General features: G+C 42.9%; 1 protein-coding gene across 13 annotated transcripts in view; it reads right to left on the bottom strand.

Moving 5' to 3' along the window:
* Positions 1-24,486, bottom strand: part of PTPRT (protein tyrosine phosphatase receptor type T) — a 474,386-nt gene that overhangs the window by 128,171 nt on the left and 321,729 nt on the right. For 7 of the 13 annotated variants that reach the window (XM_040330466.1, XM_040330472.1, XM_040330464.1 and 4 more), the window contains 4 exons: positions 20,792-21,065; positions 16,360-16,396; positions 9,676-9,732; positions 9,333-9,468 (listed from right to left, as the gene is read on the bottom strand). In XM_040330466.1, the coding sequence (XP_040186400.1) occupies positions 9,333-9,468; positions 9,676-9,732; positions 16,360-16,396; positions 20,792-21,065 (504 nt within the window). The remainder of the gene's footprint in view (positions 1-9,332; positions 9,469-9,675; positions 9,733-16,359; positions 16,397-20,791; positions 21,066-24,486) is intronic. The other 6 variants (XM_040330471.1, XM_040330469.1, XM_040330475.1 and 3 more) reach the window with 1 other exon arrangement.

Raw genomic sequence — 24,486 nt, 5'->3', positions numbered from 1 at the left:
TCGTTATCGTTTGTTAAAACTAATGTGAAAATCCCTGAAATTCGGACGAAAATGCATTCGGACAAAAACGAATGCACGTAATGATGAGTTCAAGGTGTTGTTTGGCTTCCATATCCTCCAGATCTCAATCCATCTGAACATATATGGGATGTGCTGGAAAAATCAATCTGATCCACAAAGGCCCCACCTCGCAACTTCCAGCACTTCAAAGATCGGCTACAGATTGGTGCCAGATTCCACAGCGTACCTTCAGAGGTCTAGTGGAGGTCATGCATCCATGAGTTATGATGGGTGGTCATAATGTTATGGCTGATCAGTGTAGATTCCCCATAGGGATCCCACTTCTATACATCCACAAACCCACTCTGTTCAGTCCCATCTGGATAGTGCCTCTATAACCAAGTATACCAATGGAGCGTTCAACTGATTATTAATTGATAATTTAAGTCTGTTCTATATACATCTATCTCCATTCATCATCATGGCATCTGTACACAGCAGGATCCCTGTCAATGATGTTCAAAGAATCTTTGAGAGAGCTTCAGAGAGTTCTATCCTGTTTACTTCAAACAGAGTATGACACAAGTAGGGTTACAGGTAGAAATGGGGGCTCTGCCAGCACGGTCTCCAACTATCTGATTGATAACTTCTACTCAACAGCTCCTCATTTGAAATGCATCTGATGTAGCAGGGAGACACGCTAAGAGAGATGTCACAGCTCATACATGGTGCATCAGCATCATCAGTAGCATGAAGTTGACTTTATATCACGTGCAGTGTTTAACATTAAGTGCATGCATTCTGATTTGGTGCGTGTGCAGTTGTCAGGGCAGCCATCACAAATTTTGGGGCCCCTTACACAGCTTTATGGAGGGCCCTCCTGGAGCAGAGAACGGGGGGGGCCCTCCTCTCTCCTGCCGCGAGATGATAAGCAGGGGGGGGGGGGTGGGGTTGTGGTAACAAAAGTGTCATCCCTTCTCTCTCCTGCCGCAAGATGATAAGCGGGACAGGGGGGGGGGGGCTTACAGGTATAATGCCTGTACCCCCCTAAAGGTGTCCCTGGCAGTTGTCTTTATATATCGGGCTGTGTGTATATACGTATAATGTGTAACAGATAATCCCTGATGCAGGTGTATTTTATATTTTAGTACCTAAGCTGTTAAATGGGCAGAAAGATGTATTGTTATAACAATCCTAGTGATTGCTAGGGGAGGAAAATATGAGGAAATGCTTACTTTTTGCCTACAGAAGACCAATGACATCATTATCCAAAAGTGCTCCTCTCATACCTTGGCCAGGGCCGCCATCAGGTCGGCACAGGCAGTACACCTGTAAGGGGCCCGGAGGTCCCCAGGGGCCTGGATAGCAACCCCCTCTTTTTTTTTTTATATAAAAAAAAATGTTTTTCTTTTTTTTATGTATTTTTTTATTTCTTTTTTTTCTTTTTATTAAAGGGCCCAGAGGTCCCTAGGGCCCCGGATGGCTACCCCCTTTTTTTATAATTCTTCTATATATTTATTTTTTTGTAAGGGGAAAAGAGGTCCCCCAGGGACAACCCCCCCTCCCGGGCAACCCCCCCTCCCCAATTCGTGGCACCCCACCTTCTCAACTAGCGGGGTCATCCCCCCGCTTCTTAATTTAAGGTGGCAGCATTGCCCCCCCCCGGTTCTCTGCTCCAGGGGGCCCATGCCTGAAGCTGTGTAAGGGGCCCCATAAATCCTAAGAACCCGAAAAATGATGTGAAGCCCACGCACGATCATTTTAAATGACATTTTTTAAAAACAACGTTTTTTCATGCCGAAAAATGATCGTGTGTACGCGGCATTAGTCTTGTGTAAAGTCTAAGTCAATCCCAGTCTTAGTCTTGTGTAAAGTCCAAGTCAGTCCCAGTCTCAGCCCTGTGCAAGGATCCAGCCATTCCCAGTCTCAGCTCTGTGTAGAGTCTGAATCAATCTCAGTCTGCAAGTTAATCCCAATCTCAGCCTTGTAAAAGAGTAAATCAGAGTCTCAGCCCTGTGTAAAATCTGATTCAATCCCAGTGTCAGCCCTGTGTAAGGACCGAGTCAATCTCAGTCTAAACCCTGTGTAAGGACCGAGTCAATCTCAGTCTTCATCCCAGTCTCAGCCCTGTGTAGAGTCAGAATAGATCTCAGTCTCCAAGTTAATCTTGGTCTAAGCCTTTTGTAAAACTCCCAGTTTCAGCCCTGTGAAACGACTGAGTGAATCTCAGTCTCAGCCTTGTGTAGAGTTCAAATCGATCTCAGTCTCCTTGTCAGTCCTAATCTTAGCTCAGTGTAAAACTGCCAGTTGGTCTCAGACCTCCCTACAACCCAAATTAATTCTAGACCCAGGCCTGCATACTCTTCGAGTTAATCCCAGTCTCAGCCTTGGCTTCTATGTAACCTCCAATTGGGTTGAATTTACACGTGTTCCTCTACTTTCTCCCAGCAGCAAAGAAAGCTATAGTGAAGGAGAGGTAAGTATAAAATGCTGCAGGGACCAGGTTTAACATGAACCTAATGCTCACTGTTGTCATAAAAACAACTGTTTGAATTACAATTACTATTTCTGTGTATTGTAATGTGTCAAAAATGTATTCACATGAAGCCTTATAAAGTTACTGATAGGTCCACTTTTATGCAGATGCTGTGCAACTTTGCACTCCTTCAATGTACATCTAATGCAAGTTTTCGGAAATAGGATGTATTATTTACTTCAATTTTCCATGTTTGCTGTAGGCCCAGAAGGCATCTAGCTCTACCTCGCTCTTCATACTGTATAATATATGCTTCTCACTCTACCACACATTGTCATACAATTGCTGGCCTCTGCTCTGCTCCTCCCTGGATCCCATATATTCATTATAATACCCATAGCCTAACGTGACAGAGATACACAACGTACGCTATCCTCTTCATACAGAAATGCTGACAATCACAGATATGTATGCTAATAATGAGGCCCAATAAACAGTATGGAAATTCTTCTAGCTGAATCTGATGAATGGATGGCCAATGCACAGATAACATGATGAATATGCAAAGAGAGAACATGGAGGCAGTATAAACTATTTACAGTACTTTCAGTACATTTTTATAGCCTATGTGCAGTTTAGACTCTTAAGTTTTTAAAGGGAAATGTGCATTTTTTTTTTATTACTAAAGCAGTGATAAAAATTGACAGAACTGCTGCAAATTGCCGATAAGTAATAACCATGGAGTCCAGGGTTGCACGCCTGTGCGCATGCACGGGTTCACGCAAGTTACTCTATCCGAAAAAAAATAATAATGATTGTCTTTAGTTCTACTTGAAGGAAAGTTTGAACGCAATAGGGTTGAATTACAATTAGGGTTGATTAGAGTCTATTCACTTATCAAATTGCATGTGCACTGAGTTTAGTAGAAAAATATGTTTTTTTGTTTTTTTTCTGCCTTCTTGAGATGTCCTCATGAGCTCTTGAACCTCACTGATTTTCCCCTCACTTCTGTTTGTTTTGAATGAGCAGTGCACATTAGTTGTCATGACTGCTGAGGTGCAATGGGCCTAGGTACGAATCAACTGTAACATAAAGGGACAAACTCCCTCCCTTATCCTTGCCCCCTCACCTCATTTAATAAACACGCTTTATTTAAATTCCAACACATAACATGTTAACACTTTAAAACAGTGCCAGTCACAGTTGCATTGCAAGCATGCAATCCCAAAGAGGGCCTGTCCTTACCATCATTTTACATCAAGGGTTTACACCTAAATTGTCCAGCACCCGGCCATGGCCCTATCAGTCAAGGCTCGCTTTCCCTATAGGGCACAGGTGTCAAACACAAGGCTCGCGGGCCGAATATGCCCCTCCAGGCCATTTTATGTGGCCCGTGCACCTCTCCTGCAGCTGCAGGAGAGCTCCAGCCCTCCTCTGGTCCTCCCCCAGACCCTTACTTTTTGTTTTCAAGCAATGCATCCATCTTCTTCCCAGCAGCAGCATAAGGTAAGGGAGTGCACTGTGATGTAAGTGAGAGTGGGGGACTCAACTTTTGATGGTGGGGTGGCTCTTGACATCTAATATATGGTGAGGGGATGCGCTGGACATCTAATCTTACAGATACAACCGGCCCTTTTGAGGGCAATCATAATGCTGATGCGGCCCACAATGAAATTGAGTTTGACACCCCTGCTATACGGGGTTCAAGAGGCCTTCATTATTGCATTGCTCTATGCACATTACACATTCCATAGTCCATTGTCCCTAGTCCATCTCGGGAATGAGATGCAGTGGGACTATTCAGAATGAACACAGCCACCTTTTAACAGGAAGTTGGATCACAGCAGTATAAAATCAAAAATAAAGGAATTTGGAGATTTGGAGGGGGCAGGGAGCAATGGAAGGTACTTTTTTTAGTTTACAAATACATACTTGAATATAATTATGTTTTTAGACCAGATTTTAGTGTCACTTTATATTGATTTTGATAGGCCCTCCAACTACAAGGCTCATGTAAACATGTGTGTCCTATGTAAAATGTAGGCAAATTCCACACCCAGCATGTCTCCCAGTCTAATATCTCAAATAATCTTATTTTTTCCTTGGATTCTTTATTAAGAGATCGACAAAACCTCCTTGCGGTATTCCTATAGCAATATAGATAGGTGAGAACTCTTACGCTTTGGGTGATACTCTACGTATAGATTACATACAAACATAGCAGATGTTTAACTTGTGTGGCTCGTGTGTTCATACTGGTAACATAAACATACAACCATGATTATATCGCTCCCTGAGGGAAGACAAGGTGGGGACGAATTCACATAAAGTGAGAAGACAGGAGGTACACCTTACAACATAAACAGTAAAAAAAAAAAAAACAACAAGGTGGATACAGAAAAGGATAAAATGGATCAAAGACAGCTGAGAAACCTGTGCTAATCTTTAGGCCTCATTCACATGGCTGAGGCCTGTAAACCGTGAAGGGGCCTTGCCTTTATGTGGCTTGAGCTGCCAGATGCCACATGCAGGCTGTTCATGTAAGTGTATGGAGACACACCGGTAGGCTTGCCACCTCATCCCTTTAAACCCAGACACCAGGGCCGTCTTTTCGCATGGGCACACTGGGAATTTGCCTGGGGGGGGTTAGAGAAGGGGAGCCAAAGCTGTGGCATGCCGCACGCCGCTCACTCGACTGCACTGGTTGCTAGAATTGCCTGTCCTGAGCCTGCCTTGCTGTGAGTGTGAGTGACTGCACTGCACCTGACCCTTGGCCTCGACCATTCAAATGCAGCCACTATGCCATTTAAACCCAGCCACTGTGCCAATTAAACGCAGCCACTGTGTAATTTCTTGTTTTTCAATTTCTTGCTTTTCAAGCTCATGTTATATTGTCCAAACGTTGTGTTAATGTTTGAACACTGATGATTTTGTTTAAAGTACCAATGAATATAGCCTTATTGATCATTTGCATTTTTATTCTCGTGCGTGATTGTGTAGACAGGGCCCCAGTGCACTGTATTGCCCGGGGGCCTATAATGCTTTTACTGCCAGACACATATTTCACAGGTTCTGAGGCCAATTTAATGTAGATAAGGCCCCAAGTGAGTTTAATTATCAGGTTAATCATCCACAGAACCTGTGTAATTAATATGTTTGATTAAAACTGCTTCCCGTAGAGAGCTCGAACTTACCTCTGCGGCGGAAGCTATATATATCCATGACCCTTCTCCGGATGCCCAACAGGAATGGCTTTCAATTCAAAGAAGGCAGAAGGAACTGCTGGAATCCAGAGCGAGGAATAAACTTCTCTTTCAGAAGAGACTTAGTTGGGCAGAGGGAGAGGCGAGTGGTAGATTGTTGGCTCAGATAGTAAGGTCTCAATCCAACCTACACATGTCTCGGCTTTAATGAATGGAGAGGGGGTGGTTATTAATTTGACTAGCCCTATTGTATCCATCTTTAAGTCCTACTATTAGGATTTATATACCTCTAAGGCCCCGTACACACGACCAAACATGTATGCTGAAACTGGTCCGCGGGCCAGTTTCAGCATACATGTTCGGTCGTGTGTAGGCGCGAGCGGGCCGAATTCCAGCAAACATTTGCCCGCCGGGCCTTTTCCCAGCAGACAAATATTCCTGGACGTGTTTTAAAACCGTCCGCTGGAATCCTGCCCGCTCGGACATGTACGGTCGTCAGTACAGACCTACCGTACATGTCCGAGCGCCCGCCGTCCCTCGCATGCGTCGAATGACTTCGACGCATGCGTGGAAGCATTTTAAAGGCAGGCCGCCCACGTCGCCGCGTCATTGTCGCGGCGACACCGCGTCATCGGCACGGCGACACCGCGGACACGCCCCGCGTATTGTTTACGCGCGGACTTCTGTACGATGGTGTGTACAACCATCGTACAGAAGCCCTCTGGCAGACATGTACGGTGAAAACGGTCCGACGGACTGCTTTCACCGTACATGTTTGTTCGTGAGTACCCGGCCTTAGGCTGACAATACGTTAGCCGAGCTATCTATCTATCTATCTGGCCACCATTAATAGTAGACAATGGTTTTTTTCTCTTTTTTTGCTATGTAGTGTTTGTTTTGTTTTATGTGTTTGGATAGTCAGTTTGTATTGTTTTAATAATGTTTGCATATAAAAATAAAAAGAATATGATAAAAAAAATATATATATATATATGAAAATGTGTTCGGTTTTAGAGGGATGAGGTGGCAACCCTACGCAGCGGCTATACAGAAACAATCACTCTTTCCAATGTGACAGGTGTGGGGGTCCAGGTGAGTGGCAACCAAATGCAGACAGTATGCTTTTAGGATGTGCGGCTGTGTTCATATAGCCAATGTGGCCCCATACACTTACATAGGCTGCCTGCACATGACAACTGTGACTCTAACCGCCTAAACACGTGACCCATTCACCGTCTACAGGCCTAAGTGCTAATGTGAACGAGGCCTCTGGAAATACCATATTTAAGTGCTAGAGGCAAAACAGATTAAACAAACACATTCAGAATTGTATACATCTGTATAACTTAACAGAACTTGACGTATTTAAAAAAAGTGTTAACATTTTTCTCTTTAGCCATTAAAGCCTGGGCAGGGGCTGGTAAAATTCCCCCTCTGTATATAAATGTTATTAAATACCACATGTTCTGGTAAGCTATAAAATCTTTTACATATATTTCTGCAGATATTACAACTGTTTTGATTCTAATTTGTTGTTAGGTTTATTTATCATTTAAAACATTACTCCACCTTTCTGAATATATATGACATTTTAAGACCTGGAAGGGAAATCAGCTTTGTATCTGTTTCCCTGTGTGTACAGGTTTAAAGTGATTTTTTTTTTTTTCATTGGATGCATTAAGGTGAAAAAACACAAGGGTTTAAGATCCCTTTAAGGGCTTGTTTACAACATATGCAGTCGAATGCATCTTTAACCATTTCCCGCCCGCCCGGCGGGTTTTTATGGGCACAATGTGGCTCTTAATTGCCAGGAGACTGTCTATATACGGCCCCCGGCCTCCAGCCACTGGGGGGCGCGCGAGATGCTGATGCGCGTGCCTGACGGCCGCAATGTCCACCAGGTACCCGTGATCGGCAGTGACAGAGCTGGGACGTGGAGCTCTGTGTGTAAACACAGAGCTCCACGTCCTGTCAGGGAGAGGAGACTGATGCTGTGACCCTTGTACATAAGGACACAGCATCGGTCACCTCCCCCAGTCCCCTCCCCCCACAATAAGAATTACTCCCAGGATACACATTTAACCCCTTCCTCTCCCCCTAGTGTTAACCCCTTCCCTGCCAGTCATTTATACAGTAATCAGTGCATTTTTATAGCACTGTTCGCTGTATTAATGTGAATGGTCCCAAAAATGTGTAAAAAGTGTCCGATGTGTCTGACAAAATTTGCAGATTGCCGTATTACTAGTAAAAAAAAAAATTATAAAAAAAATGTCAGAATTCTATCCCCTATTTTGTAGCCACTATAACTTTTGCGCAAACCAATCACTATACGCTTATTGCATTTTTTTTTATGTGGAGCGACAAAAGGGTGGGCTTTAATGGCTACATATGTGTCACTGGGCAGCCATTTACTGCACACTTCTAGCACAAAGCCTAAACTTCCAAAAGATAGCTCTCGGTCCCCACTAATGATTGGTAGCTGGGAGCATTGGCTCCCAATCATGTGACTACCGTGAAAGCCAATCACTGTGGTCACACGATTGCTGACCCCCACCCCCCCCAGGTGTACAGACCCTATCAAAGAGACTTTGGGGCTTGGTGGGAAGGGGTTGGTATTAGTTTACAACAGGATAATATATAACATCAAATGCATTTTGGAGGCTTAACCTTAACTTAGAGAATGCATAATCACCAGAATTAAGTCTCAGCTATATAGAAGTTACAAGATGCCAGGAATAACTGTATCAGCAAAACGCTAATGCAGCATGAGATTTTCGTGCCCCAGAAATACGATGGCTGTTTTGTATTATTGTAAGCTACTATCAGTAATAAAAGAATTTGAATTCTTGGACCTTTTGGACTTGAACAATGCCCTGGGTGTCACTGGGGCAAAAGTGAGAGGAAAACACAAGCAGTGACCCAGTTACCTAAGACAGGATCAAACCCTATACCACTCTATCCAAACGGAAAAAAAAACTTTTGACTGTAGTTCTACTTTACAAAGTTCATTTGATTTCTCTCAAAGGCTTGAATGTCAAATGTATCAGAAAGGGGAGTTGGATTTTAGAGAACTCGATTGAATGATGAAGAGTGATCATTAAGTTCATAGAATCATTTGTAGCAACTTGTGACCTTTGCCTCATATTTTATGGGTCCCCATTTATCATCATCAGGTTGTCTCCAAATGTCATGGCTAATGGACAGTGTTTAAGTTATAGGCTTCTGTGAGAAGACATTTTATGATGGGTACGATGGGTACCCAGTATACAGTATAAAATATGCAATATACGGAAATTTGACTGAACCTTTCCACCAAACGTTTGGGCCAATGCAGCAGATTTGACTTTGCTGAAACATCCGACAGAGGCTTTGTCAAAATTTTGTATCTGTCAGCGCATATTTCGAGAACCAAGAGGAACATTTCTTTACAAATGGAACCTGTACCTTAGAGCCTTGGTAGCATCTGTGACAAATGCAATCAAGTCCAAGGAGACCGTGGTGGAAAAAAACAGGCTCATATAATTTGTTTTGTTTCATTGCTTCTATGTCACTCTATGAACTTTTTGACCTCCCAGTATATGAGTTGTAACCTCTTCTCTGCCAGAGATTTACCGCAATCTAAATAAAAGTCCACCTATGAATCACATGCTAACCTTCTTTTGATGGTCATCATGGCTCCAAGCAGTATAATTATGAACATCAGCATCCCTGCAATCACCCCGGCAGTCTGCACCGTACTGTCAGCTGGCTTCTCCGGCTCCACCGTGTTGGTATTCTGTGTGGAGGCCCCTTTAAAAGAAAGAAAGGGGAGGTCATGCCTTAGTTTACTTTTCAAAAAAGGCCTTAAATGTCCTTGTAGGTATACAAAACTGTCTCTGGCAGCGAAGAGGTTAAGATGGTTCATCCGCAAATACAAATGGGAACTCCAAATGGTTGCGTGGTCCACGTGGGCCAATTAGGAAGAGTAATAGTGGTCACAGAAGGACGCATAGTCACCTGTGAATAGCTGGCTTGGGGGGTTACGGGTGATGGGAAGATAGTCGGTGGTAACCGCTAAGAAGCAAAAGGGAATGATCCCATTGGCAGGCATGCGGGAGAGGAAAACATAGTAAGAATTGAAGGGGGGAAACAATGACCTATTGATGGACATTTAACAGAATCCCTCATAGTTGGATAATACTTTTAGGAAAGCTGGGGGGCTAATATGGGCATTCAAAAAAAGGTTAAGGCAGTATACCCCACAATCAGAAAGCTACTGCTCATTTAATGAAAGCAAAACCCCTTGTTTGTTTCAGAACTAATTTTACTACTCTGCTGCTTGCATTATTATTTCAGTAAAACCCAATGCTAGATTGTGCTATTGGAGGCAGTATGGGTTCAATTTTATATGTGGAACTACTTTTCAAAAGGGCAGACCAGTGGTTCACTTGATGCAGAGTAACTGCAGACCTTCCATCAGGACAGCGGCCCGACGGGAGTAAAATTACATACTTCCCCTCCACGATCATGTGATAGAGAGAAAGGATTGTTTTTTTCAATAATGGTGCACATACTGACAGCCAATCCGAGGTAAACAAGGGAAAGGGGGGGTGGCTGGTATATCTGCTGCATTCAGCTCCTACTGTGCCCCCCCCCCCCCCGTTCCCTGAGAACCTAAAGCCAGCTGTAGATCCCCTAACCTCCCACAGTGCCCCCTAACTCTCATAGTGCCCACCAACATTCCATAGTGCCCTAGAATATCCCACAGGAGCACGCAGTGCCCTCAACCCCTCACAATGCCCCCAGGCGCCCTGAGAACCTCCACAGTCCCTCCAATTCCCTACAGTGCTGTCCAGCCTCCCACAGCACCCCCAGCCTGCTACAGAGCCTCCTTCCCCACAGTTTCCTACATAGGGTGACCACATTTCCAAATTACCATTCAGGGACACCCTCCCTTCCCAAAAATCAGCTTGTGCTGTAACGAATCACAGCACAGTGATTGGACACAAGAGGCGGGATTTAAGATTTCTCCAATCACAAGCAGAGGGCAGGATTGTGCTCCTCCAGGCATTCCCGGCCAGGACAAGTACTGTCAGTGAGTAAAGCAGTGATGTGGCAGCCTTTTTCAGGGGCATAAGATTGGCCGGGGGGTGGCTGTGTCAGTTTCATTCCGGGACACTGTATTGTCCTGGAATGAATGTGACCGGGACAGACCTGCAAAATGCGGGACTGTCCCGGGCAATCCGGGACACATGGTCACCATATTCTCACAGTGTCCTTATCCCCCAATGTGCCTTACAGCTTCCCACAGTGCTCCTGCAAAGTTCCCCGCCCCCTGAAGAGACCCCCAACCCCCTGAGGAGACCCTGTCCCGCACAGTTAACCTCTCTCCAGAACACTCATCCCTCACAGGGCCACCACGTCTGCTGCAGAGTCCTATTAAAACTTCTAGAGGACTAAACTTCATTCAGAGTCCCTAGCACACTTCAAAGCCCCCTATATTTTTCCTCCTACTTACACAAACATTACAACATCTTCCCCTCCTACTAAAAACCTAGAGCGTTTTACGCCCCCCAAAAAAAGGATCCTGTTTCTTTAAAGCATGTTATACAGAACAGTGCTTTTGCTGTGTAATTTGGCCACCTGTATTACCTGAAATACCTAGCTGATCCTGCCTGGTTCCACCTTCCCTCCGTAAACGATCCAAGATGTATTATGGCTGCTGAGCCCTGACACTGTGGTCAGTTTATATGCCTCCATTCACTGCAGCTCTCCTGTCCTCCCTCCCCCCTCCCCTCCCTGCCTGTCAGCTCCATGTCCATGATCACCCCCCCTCCCTGCCTGTCAGCTCCGTGTCCGTGCCCACCCCCTCCTGCTGCTAAAATTACAGTTCGCAATTCACGCCATCCTCTCTATTTATTAATGTAATCTGCCCTGTGTCTGTGTTTTATTCAAAAAAATGCAGCTGATTTCAGAGCGTTAATTGGTGCTCACATGACTGGCCGCCTCTCTCCTCCTCCTTTCCTGACTGACATTAGTGGGGGACAATTTAGGCCCCACCCGCTTCAGCTGTCAAGTTAAGAGAGGAGAGAGCGAGCCGGTTACGTTAGCTCTGAAATCAGGTATATAGCTGCATTTTCTTTTATAAAAACACAGTCACAGGGCAGATTACATTATTAAACATGGTGTAAATTGTGAACTGTGGGTTAAAAACCACTTTAATCCAGAGTGTTCTTCTTCCTACTGACTACCAAACATCATATTGTGCATTTCAATACTTGTGTTGGATAGGTGTAAACTTCTTTTTTTACTGTTGGGGTATAGAAGGTTTTGAAAGAATTTACTGGGCCCCGGTATCTCTAAAGTTGGCAACCACTGGTAGAGACCACCACAAAAAAGGAGAGATGATTTCATGTTTCCTGAACTATAAAAAGTCTTCTGACTCCTCTCAAGATGCCCCCTACTGTTTTATTGCTTAAATAAAGCCATAGGGCCAGGTTGACACTTATGTGATGTATTGACTGCACATTAATGTGCATTCATTGCGTTAAGGCAGCACCCACCCTAGGTGAGGGTCCATGAGTGTCTTGAGAAAAATTCAGCTCTGGTTGCCTTTGACTCACATCTAAAAAAAAACTATTTGTCAGAAAAGAACAACTTCAAATGGTTTAAAACTGCCTGGCCTATATGGAATAAATCACAATCTTGAGATGATTTAAAAAACTGACATTAAGCTCTTTATGGGCTGTTAAAGGTCACTACTGTCATCCAACACTTTTGGTTTGTTTATTGTTAAGAAACTTCTATTAGCCATATATCACATATACGATCTTCAACATCAATTTTCAAAGTGCAACTTCAGCTTTGTTGAGGAAAAAAAGATCTTCCCAGGTCATCTATTTAAATTACAAAGATTTTTTTTTTTAGCAAGGCTTGTAATTTCAGATTTTTAAGTGCTTCATTTTGGTAGCTATTTAGAGGGCAGATGATGCATTTGCAAGCATCTTCCAAAATTTGTTGTCAGTGGAAGGTTTTGCTTTAATTATAATCACATGATCAGCCCTAGTACTAAAGTTGTCTCCACCAATCATCTTCTATCTTCGACTTGTTTAATTAGGCTGTGAAAATGAACGATAGAAGCTGATTGGTTGCCATGTATGGCTCCTCCATATTTTGGCTGCTCCGGTTTTGAAAAATCCCCCTATCTGTATCCTCAGCATCCCTTCAGATATGCAGAACTCAGTTGAGTTATTGCATCAAAGATGAAAGTAGGGGTGTCAAATTCTATACAACAGGCTTCCTCTGAAGGGGCAATAGCTTTTCTATTAGGATCATTAGAGAATAACCCATGTGTACACTACTATGCAGCACTATCGGCTAATAAAAGAACTTGAGACTAGCCCAGTCCAACATAGGTCACACTTCCTTTAATGGGTGCCCATTGATCTAAATAAATAAAAGGGGGTATAGTAAGTACGGGAATGGAGGTCAGTTGGGATTAAGTTATTTAAAGCCCAACAGAAGTTTTGGTTTTCAACCAGTTTCGATCTGCGTGGAAGACATGCAGAGGTCTAACATGCTCAGTCAGAGCCAGAACTCAATTGGTGGGCATGAGCTTTGCTGACTGTAGAGCTAAAGGTCTGATTCAGCAAAAACCTCTCTAGATGATCATACCCTGATGTTCAATGCAATCTCCACTAGCTTCCGGGTCTGATGCCGAGCGGCTTCCCTGATGCATTTCGAATAAAGCAGGTTGCCCATACCTTCCAACATTTTGAGATGGGAATGAGGGACACCTACTTGCAAATGTATGTAGGTATAGGACACGCCCCCTGCCACACCCCCTTAAAGGAGAATGAACCAAAAAAAAGGTTAATTAAATCCACAAGTGCTTTTTTACCATTACTATTTCTGGCTTTTAACATTTACAAATACAGCAATTTCGAATTTGGATGAAAGGTTTAGCACTGGGAAACACTTTTTGAAAGATAAAAAGTGCATTTTATTAACAACTATATAGATCAGACCAAAATGAGGGACAAATGATGGGGAAAGAGGGACATTGCTCGAAATCAGGGATAGTTGGGAGCTATGAGGGTGCCCACTTGGCACAGGCACCATCCAGAGAATGCTTTGCATTTCTCAATGAATGCAAAGCATTCACCGTTTGGACGATGTGGACAGCATGACATCACCACCTCATTTCCTCTGATCAGAGAAAGCTTTACACTCATTGAGAAAATGCAAGGCATTCTCTGATTGGCACCTGTGCTGACTAACAGACCTACTGTGTTCACAATGTTTCAGGGCATCAGCTCAGCCTGGCAAACTAGTTGAAATCACTGTAGCAGCAATTTCTATTACAGTGATTTCCAGCTTCTAGAGCAGTGGTCTTCAAATTGAATCCTCTTGGCCAGATGTGGCCCTTTGCTTGCCTTTATCTGGTCCTTGGGGCACCATTCCTCCCACATACACCAATGATGGGGCACTATTCCTCCCACTGATACCAATGATGGGACACTATTCTTCCCACTGACACCAATGATAAGGAACTATTAATTCCACTGACACCAATGTTGGGACACTACTCCTACTTTGAATACTAACAATGGTGGTTTGTTATGATCTCATGTGGATATACACTATTGAACTTGTAAACTTGTGATACAAAACTTTTCATGTATCTATGATTTTTAGAATTTGTACTATTTAACTTATAGCAATTTTAAAAAATCATTGTTTTTGGATTCATTGCCTTTTAAAGTCCTGCCAGAGGGTTTCTGTGTTGCTGCTTTTTGCTGGATTTGGAGACATTGCCCACATCCCTAATAAGTCATAGGACTTATTAGGAATGTGGGCAATGTCTCCAAATATCCACCAGAGTTGAACTATTCTATATACAGTATACTGAATACTAACAATGGGAAATTTTTCCTCAAACTAGATCCAAGGATGGGGCGTTGTTTACTCCCACTGAACACAACTCATTAAAGCCTGAAGGACAGTAAACTGGCCCTTTGTTTAGAAAGTTTGGAGACTTCTGTTCCCACAGGTATACTATATGCATATTTACATTAGTCCAAAATATGTCATATCTAGAATTCTTTTTTTAACTATGGCACATAGGTTTTACTCATCCACACGGCATTGCTATGAAATTATGCGCTTAGTTAAGCTAGCAAATCAGACCCATCAGACTTGTATTGTGAAAAAAAAAAAAAAAAAAAACTGTTGAAAAAAAAGGAGGGAAGCAGGGTCTATGTATAAAATGAGGAAATATGGCTGCCCTATGTACATGTCCATATTAAAAAATAATTAAAAGAAACAAGGGGCTAGATTCAGCAAAGAATTATGCCGGCGTATCCATAGATACGCTGCGTAAATTCAAAGCTGCGCCGGCATATCTTCTTTCTGTATTCAGAAAGCAAGATGCACCGACATTAGCCTAAGTATCTTAGGGTGCATTCTCACGCTGGCCGCTAGGTGGCGCTTCCGTTGTTTTCGGCGTAGAGTATGCAAATTACCTAGATACGCCGATTCACAAACGTACGTGCGCCCAGCGGTAGTTTTTTACGTCGTTTGCGTAAGGCTTTTTCCGGCGTAACGTTGCTCCTGCTTCTATGAGGCCCCGTACACACGGTCGGACAAAACCGATGAGAATGGACCGAGGTTCAGTTTCATCGGTCCAAACCGACCTTGTGTAAAGCCTATCGGTCTGTTTTCCTTCGGTCCAAAATTTTAAAACATGCTTCAAAACCGAACTGATGGACCGCTGCCCGATCGGTCCAAACCGATGGTTAGTACAGAAAACATCGGTTCAAAACCCACGCATGCTCAGAATCAAGTCGACGCATGCTTGGAAGCATTGAACTTCGTTTTATTCAGCACTTCGTGTGTTTGACGTCACCGCGTTCTGACCCGATCAGTTTTTGGAACGATGGTGTGTACACACATCAGACCATCAGGCCACTTCAGCGGTGAACCGATGAAAACGGTCCGTGGGACCATTCTCATCGGTTTGGTCCGACCGTGTGTACAAGGCCTGAGGCGCACGCAATGTTAAGTATGGACGTCGTTCCCGCTTCGATTTTTGAATTTTTTATGTCGTTTGCGTAAGTCGTTCGGGAATAGGGCTGGACGACCAATACGTCGTTGCGGCTTACTTGGGAGCAATGCACACTGGGATTTGTACATGGACGGCGCATACGCCGTTCGTACAAAACATCAATCACGTCAGGTCATCAGACATTAACATAAAACACGCCCCCCCTTCCACATTTGAATTACGCGCGCTTACGCCGGCCCCATTTACGCTACGCCGCCGCAACTTACGGAGCAAGTGCTTTTTGAATACTGCACTTGCTCCTGTAAGTTGCGGTGGCGTATCATAAATACGATACGCAGCCGTAGGATCAAACGCAGCTACCTGAATCTAGCCCAAGATTTTTTTAAAAACATTTATGCTGATTGGTTACATTGTTTACAACAACTCTTCACTTTTATCTATCTATCTATCTATCTATCTATCTATCTATCTATCTATCTATCTATCTATCTATCTATCTATTATATCTAACATTCATTGTTAAGACTATACATCTCCTTTAAATTTTTCTCTGTCCAAACCCAAGCTAGAAGTATATAATAATGTTGCTATCATTTCACCATTCCTTCCGCTTATATATATATAAAAAATCTCACCTTTGGAGGCCAAACGGACGCAGCTGATTTTAGTTTCCTGTAAAACCAAAGAAAACAAGACAATCAGCGCAAACTCATTAGATGGCTTTATCGGTGTTGGAAAAAGCTATTCTTGCAACGGGCAGCCCCTGCTTCACAGAGCGCCTGGATTATGTTTTGAGTACACAGAAATGTTCTTGGAAAAGGAAGAACTGTTCACTTGATCTTACATTTCAAGTAATTACCTGGTGCTTGTAATTTCACACCACACCATGACAATTTTCACTTCCCAATTTCTCATTCACAGAAGCAGAAAAGTAAAGGTGAGCAGGATAGACAGTTGTTGAGAAAAGTAGACAACAGAAGGGCATGGGGTCTGCTGCTTCTACTTACAAGCAGCCAGCCTTTCTGTATATTATCATACAAGGCTTTCTTTTATATGAAAAACCACAAGACGGTAATGGAGGTGAAATTGTACCATCTTATACGCTACCTATCAGCAGTAGACATAGACCACAGAGGGTGCAAGTAAATGGTTTAGCCTCCCCCAAGGCTCTGATGTATTACCCCACACATATTCGTCATCGTAGAAGATCTACCACGAGAATCTTTATTTTAGTTCTGCCCCCTATGGGGCAAAGTACATGTAGTCCTTTGTCCCATGTTTTAACCCTTAGTTACCAGCACCCAGATGCCCCCCTCTTCTCCTGCCATGGCTGATCTGACAACATATTTAATGGGTTGATTATTAACTGCAGCTTGTTTTAGCTGTGAAAACTTTCCCAAGACAATCAATGGTAAAAAGAATGCAGGAGGGGGGAGGTTGTCAGGCTCTGCATGCCTCTTGCCGTTGCTTGTCTCTGAAAAGTGATCACAGCTGAGACAAGTTGCATCTATGAATCAACTGTCTCCTTCAAGTAAGATACTCTTGAGCATTGCTGTGTGCCCCAGGGGACAGAGAGAAAGTACATGTATAATGGTCGGTTGACCTTGGCCCAGGTGCAGTCATATCCCCATATGCCAGTCAACCACCTCAACTACCTTGCTATTCACTGTAATTGTTGAACAGCCATTTTTCTGAGCTTTTTTTAAATTGACTGTATGGCATCAAGTCAATACTCTAGTAGAGAAGTTCTGTTGCGGAGTCTGGCATCCGTGTGTATCTGTTCGCCGATATATCTCCTTCAAAGCTGTTGTCGCAGTAGGAGGGGTGGGGGGAGGTTGGTACCATAACTAGGGTTAAAAAACACTTAAAACCATAGGACAAATGACTACACATACTTTGTCCCATAGAGACCCAATCTGTAAAATAAAGCTCCCTGTATACTACTACTCTCTCCATGTTCATTCCACAAAATCGTTATCAACTACTCCAAGACTACACCAGCCCCTATCAGTCTGATATCGATTTTGAGGGGAAACCAAATAAAAAAAATGGCATGGCTTCCCCCCCAAATCCATACAAGTCCCTTATCCAAGCATGCAGGTCAGGAAATCGAATGGTCTGAAAGTTGGATCTGTAGAAGGCTTTCAAAGGGAACCATTGATTTTGAATAGAGGCAGAGAAACACTGCTAAAAAGTTAATGCAGCTTAACGCACATTAATGCCAATGCAAAAAGCTACTAAAAGCAGGTTTTTACAGCCACGTTGGTAGTGGCTTTGCAGCTTGTTTTTTCGAATGCCTCTGTACATGAGGCCTAAATGTTATGAAAACACAGAGTTTCTACCAAGCACAGCGCTGTCAGGAGGTTAAAAAGAAAAAAACCTGGGGTGTATACCATGTCCCTTATGTCTATTATAAATTTCAACATTTTATCAGAGTGTATCTTTGACAAAAACATTAAAGAGCCTAAGCACAGACACATAGACAGCTTATGTTATTTTGCTTCAGTCCCTCATTAGCTTGTATTCAGCAACAACATCTACGTCAATTAGTCATACTACAAAGGCTTATGTTGTTGTATGCTGCTGTCATGTCTTTGATAAGTGTAACATCGCACTTCCCATATGATGCACTGACAGAATAACATACACTAGGAGACACCGTGCCCTCTGCCTTATAAATATGTGCAACATGTACAAAGAAATGCTGGGTGCATTTACAATATCTACTATGCTTTGGCTACTGTATAACAAAGAGTGACATGTCAGCTCCGCAATGCTAATGAAAACTGTCTGCACACAGAATAATAACATATAATGTGCAAAAATGTGTTACAATGCACAACAGCTAATGAGATGTTTGTATTCCATTTCCACACAGATTCGAAAATGACAGCTTTAATCAGATCATTATTTGTTTTTGTTTCTTTCTATTGATTGTGTATGTACGATCTGCACATTAAATCAGAACTCCAGGCAAGGTAATAAATACACAGTTTAAAAACCTATATGTTTACCGTTTTACTGGCCAAATCATTTTTAATTCGAGTTCAGCCAGTCTTGCGTAGTGCTTATTCAGGCAAATGACACACTTATTTCCTGGTTCAGCGAAGTGGCTTTCTGTGTCACCTCCCCACCTCCTGGCTGCTCATTGGACACAGAATCAGCATCCTTATCCTCTCTGTTCAATGAGCAGGAAAGAGAGTCAGAAGGAAGTATGGCTAGGTTCACACCAGTGCTGCTGTATAACCTTATGTTTTTGCAGCATGTTTGTAAGCAGGTGAAGTTGGGAAGGGTTCGCGTTTTAGGAATATCCCTCCCCTACTGGTGAGGAGTGGTAGTTCTCGTGGGTGAGTAGTAGTCTGGCTGGGGGATTTTTTTTGTCTTGGACTAGAACAGGAAGAGAATAAAAAGAAAGAAGAAGACGAATGGAGACAGAAGAGAAAGAAAGAAAAAGAAGAAGTAAGAAGAAAGAGATGGAAAGAAGAAAGAAGGAAGAGGAAGAAGAAGAAAGAAGAAGAAAGAAGAAGACGAATGGAGACAGAAGAAGAAAGAAGAAGACGAATGAAGAAAGAGAAAGAAAGAAAGAAGAAGACGAATGGAGAAAGAAGAAGACAAATGAAGAAAGAAGAAGAAGAAGAAGTAAAAGAAAAAGTAAAAAGAAAGAGGAGGAAAGAAGAAAGAAGAAAGAAGAAAGAAGAAAGAAGAAGAAGGAGAAAGAAGAAGAAGAAAAAGAAAAAGAAAAAGAAGAAAGAAGAAAGAAGAAAGAAGAAAGAAGAAAGAAGAAAAAGAAAAAGAAGAAGAAGAAGAAGAAGAAGAAGAAGAAGAAGAAGAAGAAGAAAGAGCAAGAAGAACTCAACAGGTCTTGCCCCCCCCCCCAAGAGGTGTGGGGGGGGGACTTGGAGCACTAGAGAGGTTATGTGTGGCTTATCTGTTACATGGGACATCCCGAGCATTGCTGGGTGCCCCAGGGGACAGAGAGAAAATACATTGGCCCAGGTGCAGTCATATCCCCCATGCCTGTCAACTGCCTCAACTACCTTGCTATTCACTGTAATTGTTGAACAGACATTGTTTTCCGAGGTGTGATTTTCTTAAAATTGACTGTATAGCCTCAAGTTAATACTCTAGTAAAAAAAGTTCTGTTGCGGAGTCTGGCCTCTGTGCGTATCTGTTCGCCGATATGCCTCTCAGCCAATACCTGGAGAAGTGTGAAAGGAATTCATGATGGGTGCAGACAGGGCAGCAGATCCAGTGTGAGAGTGGAACCCATTGAGTAGTCACACATGGCAGTGCAGTGGTAGTTAGCTTAACCAGATGGGTGGAACCTTTTTATTACTCGCCCACCACCCCTGCACCAAGGATACTGGTAGGGAGGCAGGATAGGACAGAGACCCTGGCCCAGGGAAGATTATGGAAGGCAAGCCCACTACCCATGCTAGCCATGCACTAGGGAGCTTGACCTTTCCCTAGATTGGGAAGCTTGATGCATTTCCATGCTTCATGTGCTATTCTTTTTGTAGAAGGTGAGGCATTTCCATGCTTCATGCGCTTTTATTTTTGTAGAAGGTTGTTAAGCACAAAACCCTTTAAAAAAAAGCACCTAAAATGTGTCAAAAATGCAATGTAATCTTCTTGGCCATTGGGTGTGGCAGAATTAGTGTAAATCACAAGAGTGACTAAACCAAACGACAAACCCTTTACCTAAAAAAAACTAAACATATAAACTGGGTATCAAGGTGTTTGCCTGGATTTCTACTTAAAGATAATTAACTTCAAATCATTAGAAGAACGCCATGTGAAAGTGTAGTATCCCATAGCAGCCAGGTTAGACTACATATTTCACTGATTGGATTTTAGCAAATGGAAATCTGAAGAGAAAGAAAGGCAGATAACATAACTGTAATCCGAGTTTATTGCACAGATGGCCACAGTAGCCATTCCTGCCTAAGGATTGCCCCCTCTGGTCCTTAAACTGGTTTTGGTTCCTATGGAATAATACACTGGCTTCAAAACTGAAGCTTGGAATGCCTTCTAAGCAAGATGACATTTTTTTTATCATGTACGTACCCCATTGGCAGAGCTCAGAGCCTGGAAGTATATACTGTAGCTTTTCATGGGTGATAGAGGTGGATTCCAGTAGCCGTTGTAAGTCCTGTTGTCTCCCACAGTAAAGGGTTGAGTGGCTGCTAGCTGTGTAGGTTTTAATTCTGCGGCAAAGTAATGGAGGGATTCCATGACTGAAGCGTTTCGATAACTCACGGGCACGGGAAAACATCCACTGGCATCGGCGGCCCGCCCAGATCTCTGTGCCCGTTCCTCCTTTACTACCAGTTGGTATACACTACCGGACCAAAAAGAGAAAAAAACAATGAAGGTGATGGGAAGTAAAAGAAGAATAGGCAGTACAGAGATGTAATATATAGTTATCTGGCAAAACTTTGAAGAAAATAGAACAATGGCTCATTAAAATAAACCTAACAAAAACCATGGCAATTCAATTGAACATAGGATGAAAAAGTAATAATATCTTTAGTGCAACCTGCATGTCAAAAACAGTCAATAGGTACAAATATATAGGCATCTGAAGTTATATGCAGATCTCAAATTGCCAGAAAAAGCATATTTTTACTCTTCCCCTTGACTAGAATAGATGTCCCCTAACTCTAGCAAATGGCTGCTAGGCCATACTCCCAAAACTGAGCCCCCCACCTCTTATTTTATGTAGATGAAAGAAGACTAAACCACAAATAGACCATAAATTACCATCACAGCCTTTTATTAACAATTCAACTTAAATTAACACAAAACATAGAATATTTAGTAGCAAGGAAATTTCATGGTAAGACTTCCACAGATAGCAACCTATCACGGTATCAGTCTTGAATACACTGAGAGAGCTCCTGAGAGAAATGGGTCACTCTCAGGAGCTCAGTGGATTCAAGCCTGATACCGTACCTTGCTACTAAATATTCTACATTCAACTGTTGATGGTACTATATATAACAGATTGGAAGGAACTGGGAACAACAGGACCTCAGCCACAAAGTGGTAGGCCACGTAAAATGATAGAGGGGTCAGCGCATGCTAAAGCACACAGTGCGCAGAGCTACTGAGGAAGGCCTGTGATTGGCCGATACGCATTTAGAAGAGTGGAGCCGACAGTGTGACGTTCAGCCAGGCACTGTGAGTGTGTACACGGGCGGCGCTACTGTGGAGGTTTTTAGATGTGATTTTATTGGTTTTATCTTAATTGCCACATCTTCCATTAAGGATATCAGCGACAGCGTATAATATGGCAATCAGATACGGCAAATCTCACAATCTCACAATCTCTGCAGATCAGTAGAGTAATCATAAACCGAATTGATGAGTATGGATGAAATCGGGAGTCTTTGAATCCTTACCCTATGTGAATCCATCCTGACGTCCTATCTTCCACGGATAGTAAAGGCCGCGTCTGGGTTATAGCCGACTGTCATACTAGGCTTGCCCTCTAGTAAGCGGCTATTCATTTGGTGGTGGGTCTATTAAATTATAGGTATTGGAATTTCCTTTCAAATTTTGGCTGTTAGTGAACGTTACGAATACAAATTTATCCAAAGTTAAGAATTATCTGAAATAATGAATGCTGCATCTAAACAAATAGAACAGAACTAATTAATAAATAATAATAAAACGTTTATTATTATTGGTATTTATTATTATTAATTTGTTACGTTCCATTCGTTTAGATATGGCATTGGTTATTTCGGATAATTTGTAACTTTGGTTAAATTCGTATTCGTAGCCGAATTCGTTTAACTTTGGTTAAATAGCCAAATTTGAAAGGAAATTCCAATACCTATAATTAATTATTATTATTTCAGATTTTCGAATTTTCAGGTTTTTTTATTTTACGAATTTATTAATTTATATGAATATTTGGAAAGATTCGTTAAATGGGTTTTCGTTAATTCTAATATTTCCAAATTAAATAATTTGTCGTAATTCGGAACGAAACAAATTGTACGTCTAGTTGGCTGTCTGTGCATCCCTATAAAGCTGAAGTGTAGCTAATAATTATTTTTTTTCTGTAGCGTTGGTTACATAACGTAATAAAGTGATGTGCAGTCTGCTGGAAATTCTCTCTGCAGGGCTGCCCTGTCCTATTCCTGCTTCTGAACTTCTGGCACTGTATGGCTTAACAGATTTAGATTTCTAGGCTGCACCAAAGATGATCCAACGGGGACATGTCCCCTTGTGCCCTCAGCTCTATTGAGAAAAGTTCTTTCACTGCCTGTAGCACGATGTGTGAACAGGGGAGATACTTTGTGACTGATCAGACTCTTCCATTATTCACAGATTGTGTAATGGAACTTTTCTCAATGGAGAAAAGGGCAGGAGGGGATCTTCTTCAGTTCCCAGATACCGAAAGCTGTTGACCCCCACAGCGCTGGAATTTCAATGGCAGAAAGAGGACAGGGCAGCTCTGCAGTGAAGATTTCACTAGAATCCAGCAGCCTGCACATCATGGGACATAGGACTTCATTAAAAGTAAGGCTCAGTTCACACTACTGCGGATCGATGTGTGTAGTATCAGTTAAGACGGGTCTCATAGGGAAACATTGAATTTGACATGCCATGTGAATTGGAGTGTAACAAGTTTTGGAGCACTGTGAACTAAGCCTAAGGCCCCTTTCACACTGGGGCGGGAGGCACGGAGGCGGTATAGCGCCGCTAAAAATAGCGGTGCTATACCGTCAGAATTGCCGCGGGATTCAGCCGCTATCGGTGCGGTATTAACCCCCGCTAGTGGGCGATAAAAGGTTAATACCGCCCGCAATGCGCCTCTGCAGAGGCGCATTGCGGGCGGTATTACCGCGCCTTCCCATTGTTTTAAATGGGAAGGAGCAGTGAAGGAGCGGTATACTTACCGCTCCTCTCACTGCTCCAATGATGCTGCTTGCAGGAGATTTTTTTCTCTCCTGCCAGCGCACCGCCTCAGTGTGAAAGCCCTCAGGCTTTCACATTGAGAAGGCTGGGCAGGAGTTTTTCAGGTGGTATTTAGGCGCTATTTTTAGCGCTGTACCGCCTGAAAAACTCCTCAGTTTGAAAGGGGCCTAACTAATGTAACTAAAGCTGTAGAGAAAAGCATTAGTAATAACTGAAAGTGAACCTGCCACTCCTTTTAAACTTTTTATGGCTTGTTTTAAAGCTATGAAAACTTTGTTCTTGAGCCCTTGTGCTCTCCCCCCCCCCCCCAAAAAAAAATGACTACCTATACTTCTATGCTGAGCCAAAGCCTCCAGAGCTGGACTCCCGCTCACTAACCAAAACCTTATTCAAACAAAGTGCCCTTGCTGGCCACAGAGATCTTCTCAATGGCAAGGGGTGATGGGTAACACAGCTTAGGCCTAAGTGTGGAGCTCAACCCACAAGTTAAAGTGGTTGTAAACCCCATTAAATTTGACCTAAGCAGTAAGCACATACTATATATCTGTAGTGTTTACTTATCTCTCCAAAGCTCTAAGTGCCATTTCTTTCTGCTGCTCAGTTCCTCCGTTATCAGCAGAGTCACTTCTGACAACCTTTCCGTCACATGAAACAACAGTAGCTGAAAATTTGTGTCGGAGAGGGGGTTTAGAGGTAAATAAGCAGAGAGCTTGTCTATTCAGACTACAGCTCTGTATGTTCCTTCGTTCCACTGCCTATGTGGAGTGATGGGGGTGGGGGTGCCTTTCCTCCAATCAGCTCTTACATAGTGTAAGCCCAGACTCCCCTCC

The sequence above is a fragment of the Rana temporaria genome, chromosome 12, assembly GCF_905171775.1.
Source record: "Rana temporaria chromosome 12, aRanTem1.1, whole genome shotgun sequence".
In the NCBI taxonomy this organism is placed as follows: domain Eukaryota; kingdom Metazoa; phylum Chordata; class Amphibia; order Anura; family Ranidae; genus Rana; species Rana temporaria.
The sequence above is the reverse complement of the archived record's forward strand: the minus strand, read 5'-3'. Positions and strand labels throughout refer to the sequence as shown.